The following is a 14,705-nucleotide window of genomic DNA, read 5'->3' as shown; positions in this document are numbered from 1 at the left end:
ATCTATCATTATAGAAGACATTTTAAATCGCCCGGTGATATACTGAATAATATAATATAACTTGTTTTTTTGCCATATTTACCAAATTTAAATCTATCATTATAGAAGACATTTTAAATCGCCAGGTGATATACTGAATAATATAATATAACTTGTTGTTTTGCAATATTTACCAAATTTAAATCTATCATTATAGAAGACATTTTAAATCGCCCGGTGATATACTGAATAATATAATATAACTTGTTGTTTTGCAATATTTACCAAATTTAAATCTATCATTATAGAAGACATTTTAAATCGCCCGGTGATATACTGAATAATTATAATATAACTTGACCAAATTCTATCTATCATTATATAAGAAATTCTAAATACTGAATATTAATATAATATAATTTGTTGCAATATTGTTTTGTTAATTGCTTGTTTACACACCGTAACATATTCATAGAGCGAGACTTGAATAGCATCAAAACTCTAAAATATTCGCTACATGCCTACGGGTAAAAGGTTTACGTGATGGGTCTTTCCATAAACAGATCAAACGTAACTTGTAGGCTGCATAATAAAAATATTAATACATTATTATAAAAATTGTTGTAGAACTGACGCACCTATATGCAAAAGAGAATGTCGATCAAAACTACTTAATAGATAGACTATGGTTTGATTGGTCAATAGATTGACTATGGTTTGATTGGTCAATAGATTGACTATGGTTTGATTGGTCAATAGATTGACTATGGTTTGATTGGTCAATAGATTGAATATGGTTTGATTGGTCAATAGATTGACTATGGTTTGATTGGTCAATAGATTGACTATGGTTTGATTGTCATAAGCAGAGGAGAGTGAATTTCACTCTTCCCTGGTCATAATAAACAATTCGAGGGTGGAAGCATTAACCTCTTTATGTGCACATACGTAGTTAATGGACCCTAACCTATAAAGCCAAAACGATGCATCATCATCATAAGCAGAAACATGGTGGATGCGAAGAAACTATTTTATTTAAATGTTATATTTTGGGCACAATATATATTATTTTTAATAGAGTATTTTACATTATCTACTCTGTTCACCGTATCACAAGGTAGGCCTATGGTAAAAATACAACAGAAATACAACTAAAAAAAAGAAATACATATATCCTATCGGAGATCTATGATGGGGTATAATAAATTCTACCGAGAGTATTTGCACATGCGTACACATCAAAGTGATGTGAGGCTTTATCGAGTGAACACCATTATTAGGTAAATTCCTATTGAGATAACATTGTGTAGTACATATCTATTCTCAATAGCCATATTGATTTAAGAATTCCTTCATGGATTTGAGTATACATTGTTACAATGGACGGACCCAATGTGTTCTAAAAATACAAGTGCTATCAGTCGTAGCGTCGTACTTGCTAGTGTAGGCCACTGTATGTAACCCGAAAATTACGATTGATTTTAGGTTTAATTGGTAACAATGGCAGAGGACCCAATAGATAAGTTTTTGGAAGAACTCCGTCATTGTCCAATATGTTGTGACTCGATGGAACAACCGAAAAAACTCTTGTGTGGGCATGCATTTTGTCTAAATTGTCTGAAAGGTTATATAGGTAGCCAGGCGAGGCAACAGGGTAGACGAATCACTGACATTGTCTGTGCTATGTGTAGAGAGCCAACCAAAGTTCCAGTCAACGGTCTTGAACGATTGCCGACATATTGCGAGGCAGAAAATGCAAGAGACGCCTTAGATAAGGCTGGCAAGGCAGGTATTGTGCGTTCGGGTCAACCTAGATGTAATAACCACTATAAAGCATTAAATGTATGGTGTACGACGTGTAAGAAACTCATTTGCGATGTTTGTCGCAGCGGCAACAACGAACATACATGTCATAGCACACTAACTGTGAACGAAGGCACAGAAAAAGTCAATCAACTCTTTGAAGATAGTATAAAAAACAATGCTGAATACAAATCTCAAATCGATAAAATAAACCAGTACAAAAATACTCTAATGAAGCAGAAAGATGATGCGGTTAAAATGGCGAAAAGAAAAGCAGAGGAGGAATATGAGAAACGAGTGCGCGACATTGAGAGAAATGCTGAAGTGATTGAGAAACGAAGACTTGGCCAACTGGACGATACATTAAAAAAGTTCCAGGTTGCCTACGACAGTGGTAAAAACACAACAGAAACGTTTCAACGCAGTAGGCCTACTGGCAATGTAGAACAACAGTTATTGTACCTAGGCCTTTTTAAGCCGAATGAGAAACACAACTTACAGATTCAAGCAGCCAAGATTACACATTTTCTGAACCAACAGGCAAATCCATTTGCTAATTTATCTCAGCTCGCTTCAATTGCACAAGGTATGTGGACAGGAATTGTTTTACAAAGCTGGGAACGATGACGTAAATGATGATGACAATAATGCCGGTGATTTGAATCAGACGAGAAGATGATAATGCTGCTGGTGACCATGATGATGATGATGACGACCGTGATGATGCTGATGACGATGATGATGATGCTGGTGACCGTGATTGTAGAATTGGCAATGATATATAATGTGTTTCTTGTGTCATCAATACCTTAAACCGAATCTTGTTACCATCCATAGAAATGTCAACCGAAACCATTAGCGGTCCGAAGCCATCCATGATAGAAGAAATGCGTTCTTTCTGCGTCACCGCCATTCAAAACGCGTTCAAACACAGCTTACCAAAGAGACGAGCAATGTCCATAGTTAGGCAAATGAATGATAGGTACGGTAACAGTTGGAATTGCTTTATTGGAAGTAAGGAAGCATCTGAATTATCACACGGGTTTGACCCGGATTACATGTTCCAAAGTAATGTAGAGGGTAGCTTAGTAATTATCTGTAAAACAAACTCAGTTGACGGAAAATGTTTTCCAAATGGCACCATTAGTCAACCGGGAATTGTCAGCAAGTGCGACAATGTTGATAATGTAACTAGATTGAAGGTTTTAAATGCCATTAGTGAATGTATTAGAAACGGCGTACGGACAAGAGACGATATTGCCAAATGGATGATGAAAGCATTCGATGTGAAAAGCGGTAAACAAGTAAACAAGTCGAATAAAATAGAAGCGTGGCAGTGCGTAGTTACCGGAGGACACATTGCAATGCAAACACACAGTAGTTTCACGAAACATAGTCCGCGTAGGTCAGGAACGAATTTTGTTATATACGGTTTGAAAAGATAAAGTAATTAGGTAAATCAGTTAAACCATGTAAATAAAATAAACAGATGTCGAAATTAAGCACTCATGCAATGAAAGCTAACAAAATAGATTATACGCTCGGAAACTTATGAATACTTGGCAAAATATAGAGAGCAACAGAGGGCGTGCTATTTATTATTTTGGCCCATAGTGAAGATAAAGGTAACTCGAGATTTTGATAAGCATTTCTTACGTCACCAATATATCAATTTTTCTGAAAATCATTAGACATGTATATACTTATTTTAACGCCTAACTAAAAATTCACGACAACTTATAAATTGCAACGCTATCTTGCAAAAAAATAAAATAAATAAAAAACCAAACAAAACAATTAAGTACTAAATTTTATTTTGCCAAGTAACAATATCAATTAACTGTATTCTATAATTTAATATTGATCATGTTATCTTCGACATTATGTACATTTTTTCTGTAGCCTAAGCCGACTATTGTTATTCAATTTAAGTATATACCAATATCTACTATTCATTCATTCTAAAGTACTTGTACACTGCATAATAAAATAACATTAATAAATAAATAAAATATCTTGTAATTTTTGTACACAAAATATCTTGACAACACACAAGATTCTAGTCAAAGACGTATGTGTGCCTGTTGTGTTTTGAACTAAATTAGTTTATTATCAAGTAGGCCTACATTTTCACACATACAATCTGTGAATCGATATAATCGATTTAGTATATTAAAAATTGTATGGTACACCATTACAGAAGCGGACGATAAACAAGCGACATAACGAAAAGCGAATTGTCTATTATATCTCACCCAATAGAATACATCACGATGAAATTGACCTGTAAACTTTGACCTTTTTTTCATATTTTTGACAACAATGTTGTTTACTGACACTTCCTCCTTTCGTGGGACGAGTTCATTCGCGTCACATGCCTACAATATCAGATAGTTAATTGAGTTTAGTTCATCTCATTGAACACAACATGGCTGAGGTAGAAGACAACGACCCGGTTAGGACGTTTGTTGAAAACCTCATTGAATGTTCAATGTGTATGGAAGAGATGGAGACGCCTAAATTTCTTCAGTGTGGACATTCATTTTGCCTAAAATGTCTACGTAAGCAATGTGAACCGGAATATCACGTCACGTGTTATGTTGTGTGCGCTTTGTGTCGACATTCAACTAAAATTCCAAAAACTGGTCTTGAACGACTTCCGTCGTCTTTTTTGATCGAAGATGCAAAAGGATGTTTTAAAAAGGCTAACAAATTGGGGTTAACGACTGTTAGACTTCCGTTCTGCAACGAACCTGGTCATAATCAGGTTTTAAACATATGGTGTGAAACATGCATGGAACTGATATGTGGTGTCTGTCGTGAACAATTACATCACGGCCACATCATAAGTTATTCAATGATCACTTTCATTGAAGCATTTCATGAATATTGTAAAGATAAGTGTAGATATGAGCATAAAATAGCAGAAATGAAAAAAACCTATACAGATTTGGAATTGGTACAATCGCAAAGTCAATTGAAAAATGAATCATTGTTAAGAGAGATTGAAAGTTTGAATATAGAAAAAAGAAAACACCAAGCACCAATCAGAAAAAAGAAGCATAGAAGAAATCAATATGAACATGAAATTTGTGAGATACGGGAACGTGCATTCAGAGAGAAGAAAGAATATGAACGGATTGTAAGAACATATCAAAAGGAACTTGAACAAGTACGATCTGAAAATCGTGAGATAAAAGAACGTAGAGTTATGAGACACAATCAAAGGCCTATACAGGTACAATATAGGCTTACCATTATAGGCTAGTCAATCTAGCAAAAAAAACAGCCCAAAGTGAAACAAATTGCAAACAGAGATTTTTCTTTTTTAAATGGTCATATATGATGAGGAGATCAAAATTTGAGCATCACACCTCTGTCACTCATCCCGATGATATGCAAATTAGCTTAAATATGCAAATTAGGGTGAAATTACAGGGTTACCATATCTCAAAAACTCCTAGTCCGAGAGAATTGATTTTTTCACTGATCTATTCAAAATATATATATTTATATTTACTCTAATGAAACATTTTACGAAAAAATGACCGGAAGTACAACATTTGACCTTCGACCCCATTTCTCAATGTTTGCATATACAATGCGACTAAAATGTCTGTAGAGACTTTATTTTGCCCTCAAATGACCCAGACATAGGTTCCTAATAGCCAGCATAGGATCACTTTGTAATTCCCAAAATCACACCTTTGTCACACACCTCGAAAGTATGCAAATTAGTAGTACAATTTAAATAAAATATGCAAATAAGGGGAAAAAATTACAGTTTTCCTATATCTCGAAAACCACTAATGCTAGAGAGCTGATTTTTTCACAGCCGTATTCAGAATGTACATATTTCTATTTGCTCCAATGAAACATTTTACAAAAAATTGACCGGAAGTATGACATTTGACCCTCGACCCCATTTCTCAATATTGCATATATAATGAAACTAAAATGTCTGTAGAGACTTTGTTTTGCCCTCAAATGACTCCGATACAGGTTTCTAATAGCCAACATAGGACTGTTTAGTAGATCTCAAAATCACACCTGTATCACTCACCTCCAAAGTATGCAAATTATTAGTACAAGTTACATGAAATATGCAAATTAGAGGGTGAAATTACAGGTTCCTATATATCAAAAACCACTAAGGCTAGAGAGTTGATTTTTTCAATAACTTGTTCAGAATGTACATATTTATATTTACTCTAATGAAACATTTTACGAAAAAATTACCGGAAATACAACAATTGACCCTCGACCCCATTTATCAATGTTTGCATACATAATGCCACTAAAATGTCTGTAGAGACTTTGTTTTGGACTCAAATAACTCGGATACATGTTTCCTATAGTCAGCATAGGACCGCTTTGTAATTCCCAAAATCACGCCTTCGTTTTGGCATGGTTGGAATTCCCTTTTTTGTATTAGTTTATGTACAGCGCTTAGAGGTTTCACAACATAAGGCGCTATATAAATCCAGGATATTATTATTATTATTTCTCAATAATTGCATATAATGCAACTAAAATGTATGTACAGACTTTGTTTTGGCCTCAAATGACTCGGATACAGGTTTTATATAGCCAGTATAAGTCAAGCACCTTGAAAGTATGCAAATTAGTAGTACAAGCTATATGAAATATGCAAATTACAATGAATTGCCTTATGTATCTCGAAAACGCTAATGACCGAGAGAAAGAGATATGGCAACTTTCTTGTACTACTGATTTGCATACTTTCAAGCGAAGTAACAAAGGTGTGATTTTGAGAATTACTAAACAGTTCTATGCTGGCTATAGAAAATCTGTATCTGGGTCATTATCGAAAAAAAAATTTATTAAAACTATGACATTTGACCCTCGAACCTATTTCTCAATATTTGCATATAATGCAACTAAAATGTATGTACAGACTTTGTTTTGGCCTCAAATGACTTGGATACAGGTTTTATATAGCCAGTATAGGATCGTTTAGTAATTCCAAAAGTCAAGCAACTCGAAAGTATGCAAATTATTAGTACAAGTTATTTGAAATTATGCAAATTACAGCCTTATGTATCTCGAAAAACGCTAATGACCGATAGAGATATGGCAACTTTCACCTCTTGTACTACTAATTTGCATATTTTCTAGGGAAGTAACAAAGGTGTGATTTTGAGAATTACTAACAGTTCTATGCTGGCTATAGAAAACCTGTATCTGAGGCATTTGCGGCCAAAACAGTCTGTACAGATATTTTAGTTGAATTATATGAAAATATTGAGAAATAGGGTTTCATTACAGCGAATATAAATATGTACATTCTGAATCAACTCTGAATTCAAATCAACTCTCTAGCATTAATGGTTTTCGAGATATGGGAAGACTGTAATTTCACCCCTAATTTGCATATTTCATGTAACTTGTACTAATAATTTGCATACTTTCAAGGTGTGTGACAAAGATGTGATTTTGGGAATTACAAAGAGGTCCTATGCTGACGATAGGAAAACTGTATCCGAGTCATTTGAGTCCAAAAAAATTATCTACAGACATTTTAGTCGCATTATGTATGCAAACATTGATAAATAGGGTCAAGGGTCAATTGTTGTATTTCCGGTCATTTTTTCGTAAAATGTTTCATTAGAGCAAATATAAATATGTACATTCTGAACAAGTTTTTGAAAAAATCAACTCTCTACCTTAGCGGTTTTCGATACATATAGGAACCTGTAATTTCACCCCCTAATTTGCATATTTCATGTAACTTGTACTAATAATTTGCATACTTTGAAGGTGAGTGATACAGGTGTGATTTTGAGATTTACTAAACATTCCTATGTTGGCTATTATAAACCTGTATCAGAGTCATTTAAGGGCAAAACAAAGTCTCTACAGACATTTTAGTTTTCATTATAATGCAATATTGAGAAATGGGGTCGAGGGTCAAATGTCATACTTCCGGGCATTTTTTTGTAAAATGTCTCATTACAGCAAATATAAATATATACATTTTAAATATTTTAGTGAAAAAATCAACACTCTAGCATTAGCGGTTTTCGAGATATGGCAACGCTGTAATTTCAATCCCTAATTTGCATATTTAATATTACTTGTACTACTAATTTGCATACTTTCGAGGTGCGTCACGAAGTTGTGATTTTGGGAATTATAATACAGTTCTATGGTGGGTATTGAAAAACAATATCCAAGTCATTGAGTCCAAAATAAAGTCTCTACAGACATTTTAATCACATATTTATGTAAATATTGAGAAATGGGGTCAAGGGTCAAAATTTGGTACTTCCGGACATTTTTATGTAAAATGTCTCATTAGAGCAAATATAAATATATATATTCTGAACCAGACTGTGCAAAAATGAACTCTCTATGATTAGTAGTTTTTAAGATATGGTAACCCTGTAATTTCACCCTAATTTGCATATTTAAGCTAATTTGCATACCTTCGGGATGAGTGTCAGAGGTGTGATGCTCAAAAAATAATCACCTTATCATATGTAACCATTTAAAAAAAAAAAATCTCTGTTTGCAATTTGTTTCACTCAAAATGCTAGATTGACTAGCCTATTATAGCGATTCCTATCGAAAGCCTTATTTATTTTATTTTGATAATTTTTTTGATAATTTTTTTGATTTATTATATCTATAGTCTGATATACCTACGGTAATATAGTCTGATGATAAGAACCTAACACTTAACAATGTACACATGTGACCCTTGTGCACTTTATAGAAGCCAGTGCATCTTTCGGAAGAGTCGGCGGAGTTACCCCGGTGTAGATGGGCCTACGACTGGTCTATTTCAGCCCCCACCCCCTGTCATTTGTGGGCGCTGCACTGTTTCGATGTTTATTTATTTTATTATTATTTGTTTTATTTTCTCTACACATCACAAACTATTATCTAACAAAGTGATATTTTCTCAGTTTGTAAAGGTTTATCTTATTATCTACGGTACAAATAATAATATAACTAATAATGAGGGCGCAATTCGGAAAAAACAACCTGCACTGAAAAAAAGATACCTGGAAATTCCCTTTCGACAGTAAACGGAACACTCTATTGTTATTTACACTTGACAGTTAAACATTTATGTCTATAAGCCTTATCATTTATAGCCATTAATTGTGAATTTATTGGTAAAAATGGCACGCCGGTCGGAAGAGGATCCGTTATTGACGTTAAGGGAATGTCTTGAAAACATTGCTACTTGTTCAATATGTTTCGAAGTGATGGACCAACCTAAACAGCTTTCATGTGGACATGCATTTTGTTTAAAATGCCTAAAAAAGTATGTAGCGACACAAGCTAGACAGCAGGGTAAATTGGTTTCTGAAGTCGATTGTGCTACATGTCGACAGTCAACCACGATTCCAAAAAGAAGTGGTATTAAAGGACTTGCGTCCTTTTTTGTGGCTGAACGAGCAAAAGATTCTTTGGATAAGGCTGACAAAGCTAGAACTAACAATAAATCTAGATGCAATAGGCCTAAGCATAACAGACAATTAAATTCATGGTGTACAGATTGTAGTGAACTCATCTGTGACGTATGCTACAAAAGCGAGCACTTACGTCACAATATACTGACGGTCAACGAAGCGTTAGAGATCGTAAACCAACTTTTTGAAGCCTGCCTCAAAGAAAACTCGGAATACAAATCACAAATCGATAAAATAAATAATTACAAAAATATCTTAAAGCAGCAAAAAGACAACTACGTAAAAGATGCCATAAAAAAAGAAGAGGAAGAATTTAAGAAACGAGTACGCGATATTGAAATTAAGGCTGAAGAGATTGAGAAAAATAAACTTGGAGAACTAGAAGATACTTTAAACGATCTTGAGATTGTCTACACAAGTAGTAAAAATGTAACAGATAATTTTCAGCAAAGCAAAGGGGATGTTCCTCAGCAATTATTATACATGTCATGTTTTAAACCAGGTGAGAAACAAGGATGCTTACAAACTGCAACAACTGCACTAAGACCATTGCTGAGTCAGCCAGATCCATTTATTCCATCTCAAGGTATGTGGAATTTTATTTGAACTTCTTATTGTAAATAGTAACATTCTGATAGTTGTAGTACTTATGGTAATTTAAACCCCAAATTATGTTTTCCTCCATAGATAATTCGTGTGGAGTAAGTAGCATAGTGTCATCTATGGAAGAAGACATGCATTCATTCTGCATCACTACTATCCAAGACGCCCTTAAATACTACTTACCAAAAGGAAGGTCAAAGTTCATAGTTCAACATATGAATACCAAATACGGTAAAAGTTGGAATTGTTATATTGGAAAGGAAGCTGAAATATCGCATGGATTTGAGTCTGAGTACTTTTTCCAGGCTGAAATAGGTGGAAACTTATTTATTCTTAGTAAAATGGCATCAGTGGAAGGAGAATGCTTTCCAAATGGCACCGTTAGCCGACCAGTCATCGTGAGTGACAACGTTGATATTGAGACTCGTGAGAAGGTGCTAAATGTGATGAAAACCTTTCCTGCGAATGGTGTAAACACCAGGAATGATATCGCCAAGTGGATTACGAATTCACTAGATAATATTCCAGGTGGCCGTTTGAGAAAACAAAACCAAGAGTGGCACTGTGTTGTCACTGGTTGTGTAATCGCAATGCAAAAGGGGAACATTTCATCTAAACATATATTAATCCGCATAGGCCAAGAAAGAATTTTATTATTAAGAAGTGTGTAAAATAGAAAAAAATTTTGTTTAATGTTTATTTTGTTCTTGTTTTTAAGATCGTAGTAAGTAGTTAAGTATCGATACCTTTTATTTCGTTTGTTATCCAAAATATAGAAAAAAATATATAGCTATACGGACAAAAATAATGTTAATTTGTGGAATTTAATACTATTTAGGTTGTTATATTTGTTATATGATACTACGACTCGAATTTTACAGTTAATTTGCATTATGTTGATTTCTATTTCACAGTACTGTAAATATAGTACATAGACATACAGTATTTTAACATTTTTAGTTTCTCAATTTTATAATGAATAAGCAGCTCATTGAGTATAGAGCGAATCAAATATGGGAAATTCCATAATAAATATGGGAAATTCCATAATAAATATGACGGACTTGTGGAACAACACTGTTTATTGGGAACTCAGCATATTAAATAAAGGAAACATGGTGTTGTCGTCAATTATTGTTTCTAATACTTCTACTTGCAAATGCAAATTTCACTGCGTTACTACTCATTGGGTTTGGTAAATTTATTTACTTTTAGCTAAAACATTAATATAGGCATAATTGAAAGATTTCCGAGTAAATTTATTTGGAATGTTCTGTTCATTATCGTGTCTATTTGTGAGTATTTTCACAAATAACTAAGTGTATGACTATATTCCTACAAGAAAGGCAGTGTATTATTTTATGATTTGATTCAATATAAGCTGATACAACTTTGTGACAATGTTTGTAGCCCACCACCCACCTAATATAGTAATGAGCTAGAAATAGGAGACCCCGTAAAAGCGCACATTTACACTATAATACATTTGTATACCAGACGCATTAGCTTCCGTGACATTTCATGGCAAAATTCATTCAATTGTTGCGTGAACCCCGCTACTTTATTAAACATTTGGTGGTTTCCTGAAAGTCGACAATATTGTAGAATACAACAAACGCTCACTTTAATTCTTTCGGATGCTGAGTTGAAGTTATACACTTTGACCTTGGCTGAAGTTTTTTTGGAATTTACAGTGTTGTTCACTTCCTTTCGTCATTCGCATGCATACACTACAATACTGTACTAAATTGAGTTTAGTTCATATATTAAACACACCATGGCTGGGCTAGAAGAAAACGACCCGGTTAGGAAGTTTGTTGAAAATCTCATTGAATGTTCAATGTGTATGGAAGAGATGGAGACGCCTAAATTTCTTCAGTGTGGACATTCGTTTTGCCTAAAATGTCTACGTAAGCAACATCTCGTCACTTCTTATGCTGAGTGCGCTTTGTGTCGAGATTCAACTAAAATTCCAAAAACTGATCTTGAACGACTTCCGTCGTCTTTTTGGATCGAAGGCGCAAAAGAATGTTTAAAAAATGCTAATAAATTGGGGTTAACAAGCGTTAGATTTCCGTTCTGCGACGAACCTGGTCATAACCAAATTTTAAAGATATGGTGTGAAACATGCATGGAACTGATATGTGGTGTCTGTCGTGAACAATTACATCACGGACACATCACAAGTTATTCAATGATCACTTTTATCGAAGCGTTTCATGACTATAAGTGCAGATATGAGCAGAAAATAGCAGAAATGGAAAAGGCTTATACTGATTTGGAAAGGCAATGTCAATTAAAAAATGAATCATTGGTAAGAGAGGGAGAACGTTTGAATATATCAACAACAACAACCAATCAGAAAAAAGAAAGGTAACAAAAAACAAGCTGATCTTGATAAAGCAGGATATGAACATTGTGAGATACGAGAACGTGCAGACAGAGAGAAGAAAGAACATGAACGGATTGTAAGAACATATCAAAAGGAGCTTGAACAAGTACAATTTGAAAATCGTGAGCCACGATCTGGAAATAATGAATTACACGTGCGTGTAATCAGAAAAAAACAACGTAAATGGATGTTAAGAAGTGAGCTTGTAGAACAACGACGTCAAGACACATGTTTTCTTCTTGGACCAATTATTTTTTTACTTTTTTTTTTGTATTATTTCTTTTTGTGTATTATTATTTTTGGTTATCTTTTGTGGTTAATTACCTAATTTATTCCTTCAATATTTCTTAATTAATGATTACATATTTTCTTTACATTTTCTGCATTTTTACGTTATTTTCTGGTTTTTTTTATCCTCTTTAATATGATTAGTCAACACATTTAGGAAATCAGCAACAAAACAACACTCCCTATTTTTTGGCAAACTAAAACAAAGAAAATGATGAGGGGTTTTTTCAACTCATTTGGATAAAGCTTTCAACGTTTTCTTTGTCGCTTTTTAGACATCCGTAATTTATTCAATAAACAATAGAACTTAATTACACAAAGAATGATACCGTTTCTCATAATCGGAAGTACAATTGAGTTGAGTGGGGGTCTCGAAAAGCCCCTACACAATTTAGAAACTACACTTGGAAATTACAGAGGAAATTTCGCTGGAAATTGCACAATGTGATAAGTTATAAACTGTACTTGAATATGAATGAGAGTAAACTGCGCATGTGCGTTATAGATATGACCGGATCTCTAAACAGGAAAGTATACCCTTCAGGCACAATATTTCTTACATCAAATATATAATATTATAGACCTATATATAAAAATACTGTATTAAGAAATTGTGAAATGTTTTTTAATTGTATACTGTATAATGAATCATTTTGTATAACTTTTGAAATATTGTCTGTACTTTTGTATAGTTTTAAAAATTGTTCATATATTTTAAACTACAGTGTATTGACAAAGATTTTATGATTTATAGTTTTTTATGAATTAGACCAATAAAAGATTAATTGAAGATAAAAATATGGAAACACTACTCTTTTTGTTAATGCTTTGTATTCTAAAATAAACATCAGTGATAAATGTCAAGTACAGTGTAAATGACACGATTTCTATAGCTTGGATATTGAATAATGTATTATCAACTGAAATCCAACGATGCTTGGACACCGTAAACACATCATCATTATCATTATTGACAGTACACACCGGTATCATTATTGACATAATATGTTACGTTGTCGAAAGACAACAGGTAGGTCTAACCAGGGATATTTTCTTTCAACAATGGCAGGACAGGGAAATGTCGAGGATCCTCTGCGAGAATGTTTAGAAAGTTTCGTTCAATGTTCAATATGTTTTGAAGTTATGGTACGACCTAAACAGCTCTCATGTGGACATGCATTTTGTTTAAAATGCCTGAACAACTATTTCGATACTCAGGCACGGTCTCGGAGACACATGGCTAGTTTAAGGGTTTCTGAAGTCGAGTGCCCGATGTGCAGAAAGCCAACCACAATTCCAAAATGTGGCATTCAAGGACTGCCGTCTTGTTTTGTGGCTGAACGAGCAAAAGATTCTTTGGATAAGGCTGACAAAGCTGGCGCAACTATTAAATATAGATGCAATAGGCCTAAGCATAACAGACAATTAAATTCATGGTGTACAGATTGTAGTGAACTAATCTGTGACGTATGTTGTAATAGCGAGCACGTACGTCACAGCATACTGACGGTCAACGAAGCGTTAGAGATCGTAAACCAACTTTTTGAAGACTGCCTCAAAGAAAACTCGGAATATAAAACACAAATCGATAAAATAAATAATTACAAAAATATCTTAAAGCGGCAAAAAGACAACTACGTAAAAGACGCCATAAAAAAAGAAGAGGACGAATTTAAGAAACGAGTTCGCGATATTGAAATTAAGGCTGAGGAAATTGAGAAAATTAAACTTGGAGAACTAGAAGATACTTTAAACGATCTTGAGATTGTCTACACAAGTAGCAAAAATGTAACAGATAATTTTCAGCAAAGCAAAGGGGACGTTCCTCAGCAATTGTTATACCTGTCATGTTTTAAACCAGGCGAGAAACAAGGATGCTTACAAACTGCAACAACTGCACTAAGACCATTGCTGAGTCAGCCAGATCCATTTATTTCATCTCAAGGTACGTTAACGTAGAATTGTATTTGTGGCCTACATCTTATTGTAAAGTAACCAGTTGCAGTGAGATGCTGTTTAGTGTTTATGGTATTAAGCATTTATCTAATTATTTTTCTCTCCATAGAAAGTTCAAGTGGAGAAATAAGTAGCATAGTGTCATCTATGGAAGAAGACATGCATTCATTCTGCACCACTACTATCCAAGACGCCTTTAAATACTACTTACCAAAAGGAACGTCAAATATCATAGTTCA

The 14,705-nt window shown here is 34.0% G+C and overlaps 3 protein-coding genes across 3 annotated transcripts; all 3 read left to right on the top strand.

The window, feature by feature from the left end:
• The first annotated feature begins 1,351 nt into the window (after nucleotides 1–1,351).
• On the top strand, nucleotides 1,352–3,561 carry LOC144848234 (uncharacterized). Its single transcript, XM_078704949.1, has 2 exons — nucleotides 1,352–2,368; nucleotides 2,620–3,561. Exons 1-2 carry the CDS (start codon nucleotides 1,480–1,482, stop codon nucleotides 3,225–3,227), a joined length of 1,497 nt encoding a protein of 498 aa, XP_078561075.1. The 5' UTR covers nucleotides 1,352–1,479; the 3' UTR covers nucleotides 3,228–3,561.
• A 585-nt stretch (nucleotides 3,562–4,146) lies between these two features.
• Nucleotides 4,147–5,050, top strand: LOC144848409 (E3 ubiquitin-protein ligase TRIM50-like). Its single transcript, XM_078705133.1, has one exon. The coding sequence runs from the start codon at nucleotides 4,211–4,213 to the stop codon at nucleotides 5,048–5,050; it is 840 nt and encodes a 279-aa protein (XP_078561259.1). The 5' UTR covers nucleotides 4,147–4,210.
• Nucleotides 5,051–8,165: 3,115 nt separating this feature from the next.
• LOC144848045 (uncharacterized) lies at nucleotides 8,166–13,083 on the top strand. The gene is made up of 2 exons (XM_078704712.1): nucleotides 8,166–9,813; nucleotides 9,915–13,083. Exons 1-2 carry the CDS (start codon nucleotides 8,934–8,936, stop codon nucleotides 10,499–10,501), a joined length of 1,467 nt encoding a protein of 488 aa, XP_078560838.1. The 5' UTR covers nucleotides 8,166–8,933; the 3' UTR covers nucleotides 10,502–13,083.
• The last annotated feature ends 1,622 nt before the right edge of the window (nucleotides 13,084–14,705 follow it).

This window comes from Antedon bifida, chromosome 7 (assembly GCF_963402885.1).
Source record: "Antedon bifida chromosome 7, ecAntBifi1.1, whole genome shotgun sequence".
NCBI classification, from domain to species: Eukaryota; Metazoa; Echinodermata; class Crinoidea; order Comatulida; family Antedonidae; genus Antedon; species Antedon bifida.
This window is presented reverse-complemented; position numbering and strand designations above follow the sequence as displayed.

Excerpts from the sequence above, each read along its gene's own strand:
- LOC144848234 (XM_078704949.1), top strand. The coding sequence starts at position 1,480 with ATGGCAGAGGACCCAATAGATAAGTTTTTGGAAGAACTCCGTCATTGT. Across the intron at positions 2,369-2,619 it reads GCTCGCTTCAATTGCACAAG|AAATGTCAACCGAAACCATT; the intron begins GTATGTGGACAG and ends TACCATCCATAG.
- LOC144848409 (XM_078705133.1), top strand. The coding sequence starts at position 4,211 with ATGGCTGAGGTAGAAGACAACGACCCGGTTAGGACGTTTGTTGAAAAC.
- LOC144848045 (XM_078704712.1), top strand. The coding sequence starts at position 8,934 with ATGGCACGCCGGTCGGAAGAGGATCCGTTATTGACGTTAAGGGAATGT. Across the intron at positions 9,814-9,914 it reads TCCATTTATTCCATCTCAAG|ATAATTCGTGTGGAGTAAGT; the intron begins GTATGTGGAATT and ends TTTCCTCCATAG.